Here is a 17,714-nt window from a genome sequence, read left to right as displayed (position 1 = left end):
AGATCTTATAAGTGCAAGTGCAACACTTTTAGTGCATCAATCAGGGCCTGTTGCTGAATGATAGCAGTAAAAAACAGTGAAATTAATCTATACCGCATACAAATCACCGGGGGAATGACACATAGGTTTGTCAGTCTCTGAACACTGAACCTCTGCAGAGGTCTCACACCGCGTACCGAGATCCACTGGATCTTCTCCAATTGGTAATAACACCTTTGTTCAGAGAGATCTGATTGGTCAGCAGTCGGTACTTTCTTACGTTTTGATCCGATGTCTCCTACAATAACCTCCTCCGGACCGGGTTAAGTTTGCAGCATCAGTTACCATGGTGATCTAGCCATCTTAAAAGAGCGACACCTTCGTGACACTGACAACCCTGGCTTTAGAGTCAACATACCTCGCTAACCCACTAATCTCACTTCGTAGTACACCTCTCAGGGGAAGGCAAATAGACACAGGTGGGAAAACACGAGGACAGGAAGTTAAGACAACAGAAGTGAGACAAGGAGGTGAGTTATCAAAATAAAACAGGAGCTGATCATGAAAGACTTCGGACAGATAGGACCAAAAGATGAAGAAAATACATATTGACAGAACTAAACAACGAGAACAGACTGAAATGGACAAGAAGAAAACGGATACGACGAAAGACATAACTCAACAACAATGAACTGTGACAAAGTTACTGTGGGCCACGATTTAGCAAAAACAGGACACAAGCACTGTTCAAATTAGTTTTTAGATGATGAGGTAATAATACCAAAACTCTTCTTCCTTACCCGTGTAGTGCTGTGTGATCTCTCTGATTTGTTTCAAGGGCCTCTTTGTTCTGGATAAAATTATAATTGAACAAAAAACTCATCTGATGAAATTATGAATCAGCTGCTTGAATGTAAGATATATTAGAAAATACAGTAAACTGACATACTCACCTAATCAATAGGAAGGCAGACAGGAATATCATGGCCAGAAAAATACCAGTGATTGAGCCAATGGCAGTTGTTTTCATTGAACCTGGGAGACAGTGATCAAATAGAAGTACTGGTATTAACCTCTAAATTACAGGATTCCAGAGTCCATTAGAGACAGATCACTTCACATTAAATCACAGATTGTCAGACAGACATTAAGGGCATTTATGGAACTTTCTTTCTTTGATTTGAGCTACATTCGTTTGTGCTGCTGTGTCAAAGTAAATGTACTCTTCGGGGATCCATAAAGGTACATCTTTTCTAATTTGCATAGTTTGAGTTTGTTCTCAGATCTGTATCCCATAATTTCATAAACCAGAATGTTTTCTCAACTAGTATCGCGGCCATTCATTCTCTCTGGGTATCTGTAGGTGCGTTGGATATCCACTGTTGATCCTTGTACGGCACAGATGTGAGTAGAAGTGGAAGTCATTCCCCAATCATTCGGACCACATATCACTGTAACATCAGAAAACACAGATTAGTAACAATATTAGACATGAGCGTTAACATGGGCTAGTTTCAAAAACCTTTTTTTACTGAAACATCTTTAATAGCTTGACATAATTCAGATTTAGGCTTGGACGATAAGGTATGCACGACTGATGCCACACAATACATGGCCCTATTATCCATATATTGACAATGACTGGCCCATCAACACAAATAATGGATTATTTGTTTTGATGTGGACATCAAGGTTATGACAACAAATTTCAGAAATCTGACTGAATTCTAAAACATCCCTGACGACTGGAGAATTACAATCTTCATTGCACTTTTACTGGAGAAAATAAGAAGAACGTTATAAACCGCTAGAAAGGTGCGGGGTGTGAAGGAACTGCCAGTTTGCTTGGTTTATTTCCTGTCTGTGTTCTCTGTAGTGTGAAAGCTACTGATGAAAATGTCTTCAACGCCAGCGTGTGAAGTCTTGCTAACATGAAGTGTTGTTAATGTTGCAGAACCATATTTATAGGAAGCAGTGTTGCGGGGATTAAAAGGTAAATATCACATTTCATCACAACACAATAAACAAAATGTTCAGTACCTGACGCAGAGAGAATGATGACAACATATTCACACACATCTGCTGCTAAACTCATCGCTGCTTCTCTCTCTATTAGAACATGTCGGAAAGTAGATGCTGTTCAGAAGAAGGAGTTATTCAGTAAATAGCTCTGCTCACAAGCCTGTGGTCTTAAAAGAGAACTTGTGACTTCAGTGGTTTCCACCTAGGTAACGTAGCTGTTAAGATGTGTCTTTGCTTCCTTCCTGTTTATATTATCACCAAGCTTTTACTTTTGACTATCTGTGTATCCCCAAGATGAAATGAAAACCTCACGTGAACTTTTTCAAAATACTGTAGCTGGTGGAAGAAACAATTTACATCTAAATAGTAAAACATATTCTTTGACGCACCTGTTGTCAGTTTTCAATTTCAGCTCATAAATGCAGATTCTCATCCAGATTTATCTTTTGTCTTAAAAGTTGAAAAACATGACCCAGTTTGCTTTGTAATATAGTGCATAGCAGCTGACTTGCATTAAGTATAGTAAGTGTTCTTATACTGTACATGTTCTACATGTCCTCTTTTGATCTGAGAAGATCCCCTACGTCTTGAGCCATATTCTAAAATATATTAGAATATCTCAAAAATACCTTGTCGTGAAGCTGGAAACAGTTGCTTTTCTATCCTTATGAATAGCTGATGTTTTGGAGACAGATGTAGTTTTAAAAGTGAAGCAATACATTGCTCTCAGTGGGTTAGGATTCATTGTGGTGTACAGTAAGGAGTTAGTTTTGAGCCAGTATTACAGGTGGGATTTATTTCTAAAATGTCACTGCTTCCTGTGTGTCCTTCCGCCTGTCCTCTAAATCAAAGCAACAGTGTTGAGTCTTGATGAATGATTTATTGCATTGAAATGTGCCTTCCTGGTCCCAGACATTGAAAAATCTCTTGTGGCCAAACTGATGGTAAATATAAATGCATTTCACTCTGTGGTGTTCTGGCACCTGCATTTTACCAGTGCAACCCATAATAAGTTCTCATTTTCAGTTTCAATGATAGTGTACCACCTAATGTAATTGCTTCTCCAGCTGAGTACATTGAGAAACCAGCCCCAGTGCATACATGAGTCCAGCACTACGTTCTCCCTTAATGAAGCTTCTAATGATGAGGTGTGATGGGCATATTTCAACCCAGTATCACAGCAAAGCATGCATAGACAGTTCACTACATGAACAGCCACACTTTGGGCGTGAAAGTTACACGTTTTGAACGTGCGAAATTTACACGCATGTAAATGTCATGTGATGCGGGATGATGTGACCAAGGTCCCGCAACAGAGGCAAGAAAGGACATTTGTAGGAGGTGTGGCTTGTTGGCAACAGCAACAGACCATGTGGGATGATGAGGTTTGAATCCAGGAGGGGACAATGTTTCTGTAGAGTTGTTTTTGGTTTCCTAATCCCAACCATGTGTTTATTTAGTAACCCCAACCATGTGTTTATTTAGTAACCCCAACCATGTGTTTATTTAGTAACCCCAACCATGTATTTATTTAGTAACCCCAACCATGTGTATATTTAGTAACCTCAACCATGTATTTATTTAGTAACCCCAACCATGTGTTTATTTAGTAACCCCAACCATGTGTTTATTTAGTAACCAACCATGTGTTTATTTAGTAACCCCAACCATGTGTATATTTAGTAACCTCAACCATGTATTTATTTAGTAACCCCAACCATGTGTTTATTTAGTAACCCCAACCATGTGTTTATTTAGTAACCCCAACCATGTGTTTATTTAGTAACCCCAACCATGTGTATATTTAGTGACCCCAACCATGTATTTATTTAGTAACCCCAACCATGTGTTTATTTAGTAACCCCAACCATGTGTATATTTAGTAACCCCAACCATGTGTTTATTTAGTAACCCCAACCATGTGTATATTTAGTAACCCCAACCATGTGTTTATTTAGTAACCCCAACCATGTGTTTATTTAGTAACCCCAACCATGTGTTTATTTAGTAACCCCAACCATGTGTATATTTAGTGACCCCAACCATGTATTTATTTAGTAACCCCAACCATGTGTATATTTAGTAACCCCAACCATGTGTATATTTAGTAACCCCAACCATGTATTTATTTAGTAACCCCAACCATGTGTTTATTTAGTAACCCCAACCATGTGTTTATTTAGTAACCCCAACCATGTGTTTATTTAGTAACCCCAACCATGTGTATATTTAGTGACCCCAACCATGTATTTATTTAGTAACCCCAACCATGTGTATATTTAGTAACCCCAACCATGTGTATATTTAGTAACCCCAACCATGTGTTTATTTAGTAACCCCAACCATGTGTTTATTTAGTGCATTATGTATTTATTTAGTAACCCCAACCATGTGTATATTTAGTAACCCCAACCATGTATTTTCATTTAGTAAATCCCAAAGCATGTTATTTATTTAGTAACCCCAACCATGTGTTTATTTCATGCCTAAACAGCCCAACCGGGTATTATATTTGAGTTGTATATTTACCATGTGTTTCATTTAGTTACTTATGGACCAAGTGAATATTTAGTGACCCCAACCATGTATTTATTTAGTTATTGCTTTCTAAGGATCAGTTGTTTGGAGAGAGACTGCTGCAGAAATAAGTGGTTTAATACGTGGGTGCAACACAAAGAAAGGATGAAGTAGAAACAATAAAAGTTCTGAATATGGACATGGCTAAAACGTCTTCCTGCTCTTCCTGCAAAGAGCTAGAAAAAAACACAATATGGGATCTTTGCTGAAAATACCAACATATGTATTTAGCTCAGGAATTTGATTCTGTTTCTTCACAGCTAATCTGTCATACTGTGGAATAATTGCTCGAGTTGTGAGCAGACCAGAGGTGTGGCTGCTCACACTGTCAAGAAGCAGCAGTGGAAGAGATTCTAGTCCGCTAACAACTTTAACACAACATATTCAGAGACTTTTATCAGAGATTAACTCTCTTTCAAAATATCGGTGTCCCCTGGTTGTCCTTTAATGCATCCTTGCATTAACATGACATCTGGATTTAATGATTTATTAAATGAATACTTTTATTATATTTATCATAATAACATATCAACACATATAACAGAATCAATCAGTGCAATCATCATCGTAACAAATTATTGCTAGAAGGTGAAAACGGTGTGAAAGAAGTAACAGGCTTAAATGACAAACAAAACCACAGTAAATAAAAATCCATTAAAGTTATGAGACGACTACTTGATGAGTATTGTCTCATCAGTGCCCCCACTGACTCTGAACGTAATATACTTGAATTAACAACTGAGAAACTGAACACAGGACTGGCAGAATAACAATACTTGTAGAGAAATGTACATGACAAGACATTAGAAATTATTTAATGGCACTCTTCACCTTTTGTGAAGGACATTTTGTATTGGGATGTATTTAGTTTACCATCTGTTAGCTAACTGACTTAACTACAATAATTCAGAGACGTTTTTAAGGATTTTACAAGAATGATTTACACCTGAATGTAAAACTGGTGACACTGATATTAAAAGTAAGATCAATTTTGTAAGAAACTGCTGACTAGGGTTGTAATGGATTCCTGAGACGATGATCACTGTCTTGTATGTATAATAGCAGTTTGTAGTATCGTGTGTCATCAGATAGATGTGCCCCTTTAATGTTTGGTTCTCAACAAACTGCAATGTCTTTATGTCAAACAAGCAGGCTGAGGCGGGGAACAGATTTATGTTGTGTTCATACTCTGGTTTTTGCTGACTGTGCTGTACAGTGCAGACATATCCTCCACAGACTCTTGACGTCTTAATCTGTAACGGGGAAAATATTCAACGTGAAATTAAGTTGTATAATATGAAGAAACTCAGAATAATAATTTATACCATTAAGAAAGAACAGATTTCAGTATCACAAGGATGAAACAGCAGTCATTTTCTATTTCTAATTTGGCACAAAGAAAATGGACTCACCCTGGGGTGACACTGGTAAAATTGACAACAGTGTACTCTGCATCTTCCTCCTCCTCCACTTCATTATTGTTTCTGTTGGGCTGAGGTAGCATAACGTTGGAGTAGATAGGATCGTCCTGGTCCTTACGGAAACGTACACTGGCATAGTGAAGGTCGTCCTGTTGCACTGCTAGTTTTTTCTGCGCTGCAGCTGAAGGTTTGTCTTCTTCTGGACCCACATGTTGCTGAAGGGTAAATATTTCAACGACAACAGTACTTAGTTAAGTGGGTAACACTATTTTTATAGCCCTGTAACACAAGATAACCACACAGTGAAACATCAGGGGGATGAAGGGTGGACATCCAGCTCTACCTGCTGAGCCACAACCTCAAGCTTTAAATACCAAACACGTATGAGTGTGTTGATGAAGGAATATATATCACCAGGAATGAAGGGACAACGGCACATTACAACAGTGTTGATCGGAACATTGTCCCTCAGCGCATGATCATTTATGACAGTATGGCTGTCTGAATGGAAAACAGTAGAGGGATTCAAATATACGGCGTATGGTTTGTCAGATAGAAATGAACAGGATGAAAGAAGAGAGGCTGACAGGGACAGTTACACTTGCTGATGATTTGATGGACGAATACCAAAACTCTTCTTCCTTACCTGTGCGATGTTGTGTGATCTCTCTCTGGACTCTGAGGATTGTTTCAAAGACCTCTTTCTTCTGAATAGGACAATAAATGAACAAACAAATCATCAGATGAAATCACTTAACAACTGCCTGAATTTAAGATGCATTACTGAATACCGTAAAACTCATCTGCTCACCGAATCAACAGGAAGAGAGACAGAAACACGATAATCACAAAAATAACCGAAATCGATCCAGCAGCTGCTGCTTTCACTGAACCTGGGAAACAGTGATGAAATACAAAAGATTAATTATTGAATTACAGGATTTTTGAGTCCATTAGTAGCAGATATTTGGGTATAAAAATCACAGTGTCAGACTGAAGCCTTTTAATTTACGACTCGTGAACTGTTTTTCATTTTGATTTTGTCTAAAAACATAACTCTGTTAGCAGCAGCACAGCAGTTCAACATCCCTTGTGCCATTATGTTGGTTCCTCCTGATGCTGAGAGAGCAGCTTTGTGTTTTTATATGTGTGCACCCGAGGCTACAAATTAATGACTGACTTTGCTTTGAATTACTAATATCCAAAATGTATTTCTTTGATGTTATCCACATTCCTTTGCGTTACTCTCTCAAATTTAAATTGAATTTCCTCAAAGGGGGATCAGTGAAGGTGAATCTTATATTCTTTGAGGTTAATCAGGATGACTTACTTGCCAAAATGATCAAATGTAAGGTGGAATTTTTGTGTCCTCTCGTGTTCTTGGCTTCACAGTAATAATGGCCGCTGTGTTCAGGTCTAAAGTAATTGATGGTGAAAATCTGTTCTGAACTTTTTGGTGTGGCGTCATTCTCCTTGTACCACCTGTACTTGGCTGCTGGGTTAGCGTCACTTTCACAGGTCAGAGTCACTGAACCGCCCTCCACTATCTCACCAGAGGGACTCAGCGACACAGTAGGATTTTTTGGAGCGTCTGGAGGACAATGGAGACAATTGAAACAATATTTATTTGGATGTCGAAGGCAAACAAAGTACAGGAATCCAAAAGAGGCACCAAAGGACACAGAGAAACAAAACACACCTCTGTAACAAAACACACATTTAATGTATTGCTTATGCTAACTTCATACTCACGATGACAACATTAACATGATGTTTAGCGTAATATTCATCACGTTTACCAGTGATGGAAAGAAGCTCAGTAACATTTACTTAAGAACAATTTTCAGGTAGCCTTCTACACTTCGCTTGAGTATTTCCATTCAATGTCACTATATACTTCCACCCCGCTACATGTCATTTATATGACATTTTTAGTTACCAGTTACTTTTAAGACAATGATTTGACATTAAATGCCGGTAGATCTGGATGTATTTCCATGACAAATAACTTATACCAGCCGGAGGCCAGACATTGTATCGTGGGAAGATGATATTGATGAGGGGTAAAAGAGGAAAACAGAAAGATATTCTGAACTAGCGAGTGAGGTAGAGAGGCGTGAGTGTTGTTGAGGGGTCATTGCGGGGTCAACAACAGCATAGATAGGGGACAGAGCCTGCAGCGGGCAGTGAGAGATATTGCAGAAGCAGATGAACAGCGCAGTCTTTGAATGTGGTGGAAAAGAAATGGGATTGGTGGTCATGTGTAGCAGGTATGATCTTGTGCCTTTGAGCAAAGATAACGCTGCCAAAGAATGTAGGCACACGTCATGTTAGTTGAGATGTAAACCAGGTCAAGCAGCGGTCGTGGTGGTTGAGACAACCTGATGGTCGACTGGAAGCAAAGTCAAAGGATCACAAAGTAATTAACAAGGATGAATTCGTTGGGAAGTGTCTACCAAAGTGGTTTGTGAACACTTACACTGGACATCAATGAGTAGAGATGAAGAGTTGGTCTGTCCGTATAGATTCTCAGATGTGCAGTAGTATTTCCCTGTGTCCTCAGGGCTGATGGAAAGAAAAGCACATTCTCCCCCCAGTGCTTTAGACAGTGTTTGGTTCTCTTTGTACCAGCTGTACTTAGCTGCTGGGTTAGCATCACTGTGACAGGTCAGAGTCACTAAACCTCCCTCCACTATCTCACCAGAGGGACTCGCTGTCACCGACGGAAGCTTTGGAGCATCTGGAGAAAAAGTAAGAACATAGATTATTGTACAAAAAGTTAGCAGGAGCGCTAAGAGTCTAATTACATTGTCAACCTAAAACAAAAAGAAAGTGTCATGACTTTAAATATTGATGCATGATTTAGCTCGCTGTACTCGATGTTTTGCCACTAGAGTTCCAAGGACTCATGTCTTTGCTGTTCCTTTACTCTGCCTCTGTTGTTACGTGGGGTTAACACACCTAACTGCGTGTGGTCTGCTGTACACGTGTTGAATTGAAGAAATAACTGGATTGCCAAGATGAAAAAATGCCTGAACAGACTGAAACTGTCTATTCACTCACATTTCACTTGTAAAAGGATGTTTTCAGATGTTTTCGTCCCCAGCTCGTTCTCAGCTTTGCAATAATACTCTCCAGATTGATTGGACTGGATGGACCTGAAGACCAGCTGTGGTTCTTTGCTGAGCTGTGTTTGCTCCTTGTACCAGGTGTAGTTCGCTGCTGGGTTAGCATCACTACTACAGGTCAGATTCACTAGACTTCCCTCCATTATCGCACCAGAGGGACTCATGACTGCTGAAGCAGCCCTTGGAGCATCTAGAGGAAAGAATATTAACATTAAGATAAGTAAACTGCTTTGCAGCTAAACACCTAAAACAAATAGAACAGACTTCCAACCATACACAAAAATAATCAAAATTAATATTCTCTTTTAATAATGTATTTATATGTTTGTCCATAGTTCTGGTCCTGGAGCTTCCCTCAGTACTTTGTGTTATAACCCTCTGTTGGATGGGAACTAATAAGAATAACAAGCCTTTGATCATTGGTCATTTCCTAAACCTCTTGTCCTGAATACGTTGTACATGCTTTGTGTGTTTGCTGGGTTTTTCAGTCCTGCTTCTCCTGTTGCTAAAAATACTTTAGAAATATCCTCCTATTATTATCCTTCAGGAATAATCACTGTGGTAGAACGATCATGGTCACGTTTTAAAGATAAAAAAAAAAGATCTGGTAATTGGAAAAGGAAACAATGAGTGATCTCCCAGATTAAAGTCTAATATTCTGATGACCCATCCAGTGCAACCTGTTTCCCACAGTCACTCTTATTTCATCATAAGAAGTGTTTTGGTCTCGTAAGCATAAATATGTTGTTTTGGGGAACTTGCTCAAACTCAAGTCATTCTTCTGAAAAGGAAAAGATGTCTTTACTAACTCGGTTGCATGACTTTGGTGAAAGCCCAGAAAGCAGTGAAGCAAACTGCTTCTTCCTTTCCTCAATGATCAAACACAACACTCAACACAACCTTTCTGTTCCTTTTGCTTTGTTCATTTGGTTTCATCTTTACATCCTTTTGTATTATTGGGAATTATGCTGAATAACTGAAACAATATTTTAGTCAGTGAAAAGAACATCCTGAGTCATATATTCAATCATGCTGACAACATCACAAAGAGAAGTAACTCACACACTGAAGGAGAGCGGTAACCCTCGTGTCCTATGAAAGCACAGGAGATGTTGTCTCCAGTATTGAACCAGCCTTCATAGGAAGCTTTTCCAGGTGTCCGTTCTTCATTCTTGATCCACACAATAGAAGGACGACCAGCTGGACTGCAGCTGCTGAGACACTTCAGCTCTGCCTTAGTGAAAGACTGATAAACATCTCTCCTGGTCACCTGCACCCACAGAGCTGCATACATGAAAACAAAACAGAAATGTTGAATGTGACTGAATACTCAAAGAACAAATGCATCCACAAAAGTATTTAAAACATTTAATCAATGGATCAATGCAGAAGGAAACAAAGTAACATGAGAATAAATCACACTTGCACAAACTTAGGGAGTCAAATTAGGTAACGCAGTTACTGGAAGCCAAAGATGGTTCCTAACAATAAAACAAACAGTGTAACACTCTCACATTAAGAAATCAGTTTGTGTTCATCAGTACCTGTGACGGTCAGAGTTGTTCCAGGTAAACTACGGCCCCATTCAAAGCTTTGTGTTTTGAATTTGAAGCGATAATCAGCTGAATCGGCGTCTGTCAGGTCACTGATTCTCAGAGTGGAGCGGCCTCTCTCTGTTTCTAAGACTTGGACACGACCGGCGTACCGGGAGTCTTCACTGAGGTCTTTGGAGCTGTAACGTGACTGATGAACATCAAACCAGAATTTGGATTGTATTGGATTGTTGTAACTGTTGTAAGTACAAGAAATGTCCACTGATGAGCCTTTGAAGGCACAGATCCTTCTGTTGCTGTAATTCACTCTGTTGCATGAATCACCATGGAGACCTGAAAGATAAAATTATTCTTAAGCTAGAGTTGGAAAGTAATCATGATTACATGATTTGGTTAAAATACACAGAGGGCCCGATTTACTAAAAGTCTGTGTGTGTAAAATCACGTGTAAACTCCACACCACCCGCAAAAACATGTCCAAGCTGATCTACCGACGACGTGCAGTGAGGGTTGCGTCTTTCAAATGTGCAATTTAACACACTGCGTCCATTTTGCATGTTTGCCCTCATGCATATGTAATATTTGGTGTTTAGCACACGCAACGATATTTACTAAACCTGAAAGTAGAAATAGGAGAAGTGATTTTGTGTATTTTAGTACGACTGAAAGGAACGTATTAATCAGATGTACATCAGGAGAGACGGATGATCTTATTGTTGTGAGAAGAAGACGCAGAGAAACCAAAGAATATGTAGAGAACGAGGTTTTACGCCCGTGAAAAAAAATTTAGATGACAGAGGGAAAAAATAATCAGACATATCGTCTGTCCAGCGATGACATTTCTGAGTTATTGAATGATTGACAGCCAACAACAAGGAGGAGCCACGAAATACCAGCAATTAAAAAACGTCTTACGACTCAGCATTGTCCTGCCTCTGGGTCGTTCCAGCGTATCGCTGCTTGGATATCCTGCCCAGTCCTGTTATTCAAGGTGAGCTGTCACAGGTCCTGAATGTGTCCCGCAGAATTCACAGGAAGCTTCATAAGGTTCACGAGCACTCGTGAGACACTGAATGAAACTAATTCACCAACTCATCACAGAAAGATCTGGACCTGCTGATCGGTGTTTGATAGAGCATCTCATCCACCGTCCCAACGTTTTATTGTGAAGCCTTTTTTTCACGTTTTTATTTTTCCCACAGTATCGACTTTCTCGCTAATAATCTCCTATAAAGCGTTTTGTTCTTGTTTTATTTATATTTCTTAATTTCAATGGGATCAGATTTCCTTTTGCGGTCGCTCTGTTTTCCATTGCTGGAATCACTTTAACACACGTAAACCCTCATTTAAATACAGCGATTTGCACCTGATTTCAATGACGCAGTTACTCTTAGTAAATCACCCTCAAAACGGGTGCAAAACAAATGTGCAAACTTTTGGAAGGAACACACAATTTAGTATCCTCTATTTGAGATCTTAGTAAATCAGGCCCTTAGTGTCTCTACCAGGTTGGTGTTACGTTAGTAGAATATACTCACACATTGAAGGAGACGTTGAATGCTTAAGTCCATTTACAGCACAGGAATAGCTGTCTGAAGGATTTGGGTTGCGTGATTCAATATATGGTTGTGTGTATTCTCTCTGTCCATTTTTGTACCAGATGTAGGAGGGATTCTTATTTGGCCAACAACTGCTTCGACAACTCAACTTTTTCCGGTTGTAACTTGAAGGTACTACGTGCACCTGGAGAGCTGAAATGTGAAGAGAATAAAAACACAACAGAAATGTAGATGCCCTGTCTCAATATGTACTCTCACGCTGGTTGTTGATTTTATGAATAAAAAAGTTACCTGCAACAGACAAAGTGACTCCAGGGGAACCAGTCCATCTCCCATCTGGTTGGTTTGTTATGAACCTGAACTTGTACTCAGCTGAGTCGCTCTCTCTCAGGTCTGTGATTGTCAGACTGCAAGACGTCCAATAAGAATGAGAACTGAACTGACACGACCCACGTACAATGAGTCTGTTGTCAGATCATCACTTTGTTCAGTGAACCAAACTTTTTGATTCACAACTATAGTAACACCATTCATTGTGGCTGGGTATGTGTAGGAGCATCTTATGGTCACTGAGGATCCTTTTACTGCACAAATCTTAGAAGGTGTGTAAGTCACTCTCCAGTCATCATACGCCTGTACCACTGTAACAGAGCACATCAGAAAACAGTCAGACAACAACAACAACAAACAGTCTTTCATCTGTATTTTAGGGAAAGATAATCTCAGCTGAGGTTCGAAATTTCTCCGAATGGTAATCGCTGATTTATTTCAGCGACTGTTTCTGAAATTACTGATAATCAGGAAAATTATTATAATATATTTTTTAAATATAGATATAAAATTATAACTGCTGGATTACTCATTCAGTAGATTTCTACTGTTGCCTCCACTGGTGCTGTTAAAAGTGTCAGCCAGTCGTGACCTGAGAGCTGAGTGGGAGGAGTGTGTTCGCTCCCCCTTATTTCCTGTTCATTAATGTTCTATCAAATAAAAGCATAAAATGCCTAAAAATAATCTTTAAAAAAGTGTCAGCCAAATGTCTAAACTGTGTATCTGAGGAAAATCTACTGACAAAGTGGAGAGTTGTACATCAATTGAAAAAGGTGATCAGTCAGCAAAGTATGTTCACTGCTTGAAATCATTTCCTCCAAAAGTCAAACAATGTGTTACTGCAGGTTTGGGTTATAGAAAACAAGTTGGCAGAGTTTCTGATTCACAAATTAAGACACAAAGCCACTTTATGATCACTGACATCGTGTGTGTCAACTTTACATGTGAGATGGAAATATTAAACTTTGAAAGGACCAGAAAACTCTGATCCTTTATCATGTCACTTTCTGTCATATCAACTCTATGACAGAGTTAAGAGTGAACCAGAACAGCAAAGTTTCAGGCCACAAAACTAAACTTCTCTGTGTTCATTTTTACAACAACATTTATGTTACATATTTGACTTATTGTGTTAAAAAATGTGTTGTGACACGATACTTAATGATAGTATTTTCAATTTCAGTACTCAATGCAGGCAGATGATCCCTGTGAGTTCTATTCTTACCATAATTTCCGGACTATAAGCCGCTACTTTTTTCCCACGCTTTGAACCTCGCAGCTTAAACAACTACGCGGGTAATTTATGGATTTTTCCCGCTTACACAAACTTCATGCCGCCAAAAAACTGAGCAAAAAAACACATTCTGTGACGGTGCTCAGTTTTTTGGCGGCATGAAGCTTTCATTGGACCAATGAAATTGCCGAACAGGTTAAAGTGAAACAATGTAACTTTTTAGTTTACTGTTGAGATTAAATCCAGCGCGCTCAAACTTCCCATCGTTCTGATTACGGTCGTCATTTTGTCACCCTCATCATGGCAAAGACACCAAGAAATGAACATGATGCAGCTTTCAAGTTGAAGGCGATTAGATCTGGCTGTTGGAAAAGGAAATAGAGCCGACTCAACACAGAGAGAGCAGACGGCCGAGGTGTTTCAATCGTGCAGAGCCGACTGAAAGCCAAAACAATCGCCACCACAATGAAGTTGGAGGATTTTAGAGGTGGACCGTCGTGGTGTCTCAGATTTATAAAGGCCTGTCCATCAGGGTACGGACGAGTCTGTGTCAGCAGCTCCCTCCCGACTACGAGGAAAAAGTTTCAAACTTCCGCAAATTCACTGATGCAAAGATAGCGGAGCATCCCATTGGCCCGCACGACATCATAAATATGGATGAGGTTCCTCTGACCTTTGACCTGCCTCTCACTCGGACTGTCAACAGGAAAGGCGAATCATCCGTCACGCTGACATTTTTATTTTTGTTACAAGCCGTGTTTCATAAAAGTCTGTGTAAAGTTCATTTGTTTCAATATACCGGTAGGCACCTCGGCTTATAGACATGTGCGGCTTATTTATGTTCAAAATAATTATTTTTTTAAAATTCAGTGGGTGCGGCTTATATTCAGGTGCGCTCAATAGTCCGGAAATTACGGTATATTAATATGCTATTATTATTGATGTTCACCTTTTTAAGCAGCACCGTCATTTTTATGTGGATCAAGTTCAATCTTGTCATCAATTGTTCAGTAAAAAAATGGTGAACTGCTACAAATCCTCCAATTTAAAAAGCTGCAACCATGAAATGTTGTCATTTCTGTACAAAAAATGTGATGGAGGAAGTTGCCTACTAATTTTCTCAGAACTGACTGATTGCTTATTAAGATCTACTTATGTAATGTTAGCAAGTTTCATTACTAAGAAGTCATCATCACACCGTGTGTTTTGTATGCACGACTCTTAATTTGTACAGTAACTAATAGCTGTCAGATAAATATAAATGATTATAAAGTTTAAAAAAAAAATCTCTGAATTGTAAAGAAGCTTTCTGATGGTGTTTGTTTTGAGACTTGATCTTTTAGTTAGGAAGTGAATGTCTGGTGTTGCAGGATTCAGACCACATAGCACAACATCAAATTAGCTGCATCGATTTACTCAGAGAAAAAATCCTCTGAGTTTCTTAAGTGCTGTAACCACATAGCAATGAACAATGTACAGTACCTGGTAGAGAGAGAAGGATGAAAACAAATCCACTTGCTGCTGCAGTTACACTCATGCTGCTTCTCTTGTCTCTGTTAAATCACATCAGCAGGTAGATCACATACATGAGAATTGCTGTAAATCAGTCGTAAACATGTCTTGGTCAAAACAGGACGATGTGGCCTTTGCACACAGTTTCCTCTGTGGTTGGAAAAGTTGATTTTAACAGAGATAAGGATTGAGCCGTTAAGCGCCGTCCTCCTTCCTCTTTTCATGATTAATGTGCATGAATAGACGGATGACTGTAAACCCTGCAACTCATCCCAGTTGCTAAGTTACCGATAACATAGGACTGTGTAATTTTGAAGGTGTAATTTGTACATTTCATGCCACAAAGAGAACTTGTGCGTCAAATGTAACATGTGACAAAGTACAGGAACTCTACATCAAATAAAATACAATTAGATAAGATGAGGTAAAACAATAACTATTACTTTTTTTTTTTTTAACTAATTGGAGGCTAACCTCTTAATGATTTTTGACAGTGATCTCTAAAATATAGCATGATAAACCTCAGGGATAAATATGTAATAAATGTAATAAAAATGTTCAACATTCTACAAACTAACTGATCAGAGTGCAACTGAACTTGTGTCGCTATGAAATATTTAAATGTTTAAATCACCACCACAATCAACCCTGACATATTTGAAATGTTTTTTTTTTTCTGCTTGCTAACATTCAGTGTTTTACAGTTCTCAGTCTTACTAACGTACAAACACTCTCTACACTATTTTGCATGAATGCATTAACACTGACAAGTGTGTGTAGCCCCTCTACTATGCAAATCGGTAGATAGAGCCCTGAGTTCTTTACTTAATTTAATTGTGTTCAGATAACTAATTATCTCAGTATTATTAGTCTTGGATCAATAAAGAAACCTGGTACCTCACAGATATAACTTAACAGACTGATATCGCAATGTAGCTACTAAATGTGTATACAAACCCTTTAACCTTTAAAAATAATGAACACACCCAGAAACCGTTTTAAAATTAAATACAACAGTTTTTCACTTTATTTTAAGGCAAAATCAATCAAATAATAACAAAAAGGAAACAAGTGTGTTCTTCACTTTTTGTTACAATATGTAGCTTTAACCCAAATAACTTACTTTCCACACACTTTTTACGATGACCGTGGTATACAAATACAAATGCACACACCGATACTAATACTTAACTAAGCCGGCAAATTAACTTTTAAAAATAACAAACGTTGCAGGCCTGGTTCGATGCTCGGGCACGTGGAGGCCAAAACCTTCACGGTCGTTTCACTCAACTGGAGCCAAAACAAATAAGACAGGGCGGTACCTTTTCCTGAAGTAATGCAGTCCTGCAGAAAGGGTAACCGGGCCATTGGCCTCAATCCAGGAGCAGGATGATGCAGGTGGGTATGTTCACGGAGCGGGGTGGTTATCCAGCGTTGCCAGAGGAACTGTGAGTCTTCCCGGGTGGCTCAGAGCTCAGAGCGCTATCTGGTGGTCCTCTCTCAGTTCACCGTCACAAAGAGTCCAGATGAAGCCACCAGTGGAGCTGGTCACAGCGATGTCAAACTTCGTGTGGAACTTCACTGCTACTTCTCAAACAGGTAGTTTTACAGATTATCTTTCTGATGATTCAAAATTTAAGGAAATATTATACTTTTCCTGACCAAAACTACGCCAAGACACGCTTTGCTCATTAACCCCTCTGTCCTCTTCTTTTGCTCACCTCTCTCTCTATCACACCTCTCTCTCTGCTCTCTATCACCTCTCTCTCTCTATCACCTCTCTCTCTCTCCTCTCTCTCTCTCTATCACACCTCTCTCTCTATCACACCCCTCTCTCTCTGTCACACCCCTCTCTCTCTATCACACCCTCTCTCTCTATCACACCACTCTCTCTCTATCACACCCCTCTCTCTCTATCACACCCTCTCTCTCTATCTCTACACCCCTCTCTCTCTATCACTCTCTCTCTCTCTCTCTACACACCCTCTCTCTCTCTCTCTCTACCACACCCTCTCTCTCTATCTCTCTCTACACCCTCTCTCTCTACTCTCTCTACTCTCTCTACACCCTCTCTCTCTCTCTCTACCACACCCTCTCTCTCTCTCTCTCTCTCTCTCTCTATCACACACTCTCTCTCTACCCTCTCTCTCTCTCTCTATCTCTCTATCACACCCTCTCTCTCTACCACACCCTCTCTCTCTATCACACCCTCTCTCTACCACACCCTCTCTCTCTATCACACCCTCTCTCTCTACCACACCCTCTCTCTCTACCACACCCTCTCTCTCTATCACACCCTCTCTGCATGTCCACATGTCAGCACAATCATGTGACTGCATACACCTCTCCACAGAAATCACTCAATCAAATGAACTGCTTTTATCAAAAAGGAAAACATA

General features: G+C 39.4%; 1 protein-coding gene across 2 annotated transcripts; it reads right to left on the bottom strand.

Moving 5' to 3' along the window:
• Window positions 1-5,055: 5,055 nt before the first annotated feature.
• Window positions 5,056-17,250, bottom strand: LOC138615716 (B-cell receptor CD22-like). 2 transcript variants are annotated; one of them, XM_069689483.1, is made up of 14 exons: window positions 17,093-17,250; window positions 16,638-17,053; window positions 15,286-15,356; window positions 12,531-12,880; window positions 12,219-12,431; window positions 10,672-11,013; window positions 10,190-10,411; window positions 9,063-9,317; window positions 8,479-8,739; window positions 7,330-7,590; window positions 6,811-6,892; window positions 6,646-6,706; window positions 5,991-6,214; window positions 5,056-5,831 (listed from the first exon to the last, which is right to left on the bottom strand). In XM_069689483.1, exons 5-14 carry the CDS (start codon window positions 12,220-12,222, stop codon window positions 5,750-5,752), a joined length of 1,794 nt encoding a protein of 597 aa, XP_069545584.1. In that variant the 5' UTR covers window positions 12,223-12,431; window positions 12,531-12,880; window positions 15,286-15,356; window positions 16,638-17,053; window positions 17,093-17,250; the 3' UTR covers window positions 5,056-5,749. The 2 variants fall into 2 exon arrangements, with proteins under 2 accessions (XP_069545584.1, XP_069545585.1); XM_069689484.1 differs by lacking the exons at window positions 12,531-12,880; window positions 15,286-15,356; window positions 16,638-17,053; window positions 17,093-17,250 and having other exon boundaries at window positions 12,219-12,520.
• Between the last annotated feature and the right edge of the window lie 464 nt (window positions 17,251-17,714).

This window comes from Brachyistius frenatus, unplaced genomic scaffold, assembly GCF_029030835.1.
Source record: "Brachyistius frenatus isolate BFR_SWC_R1_liver_20210118 unplaced genomic scaffold, ASM2903083v1 Contig_7, whole genome shotgun sequence".
NCBI classification, from domain to species: Eukaryota; Metazoa; Chordata; class Actinopteri; family Embiotocidae; genus Brachyistius; species Brachyistius frenatus.
This window is presented reverse-complemented; position numbering and strand designations above follow the sequence as displayed.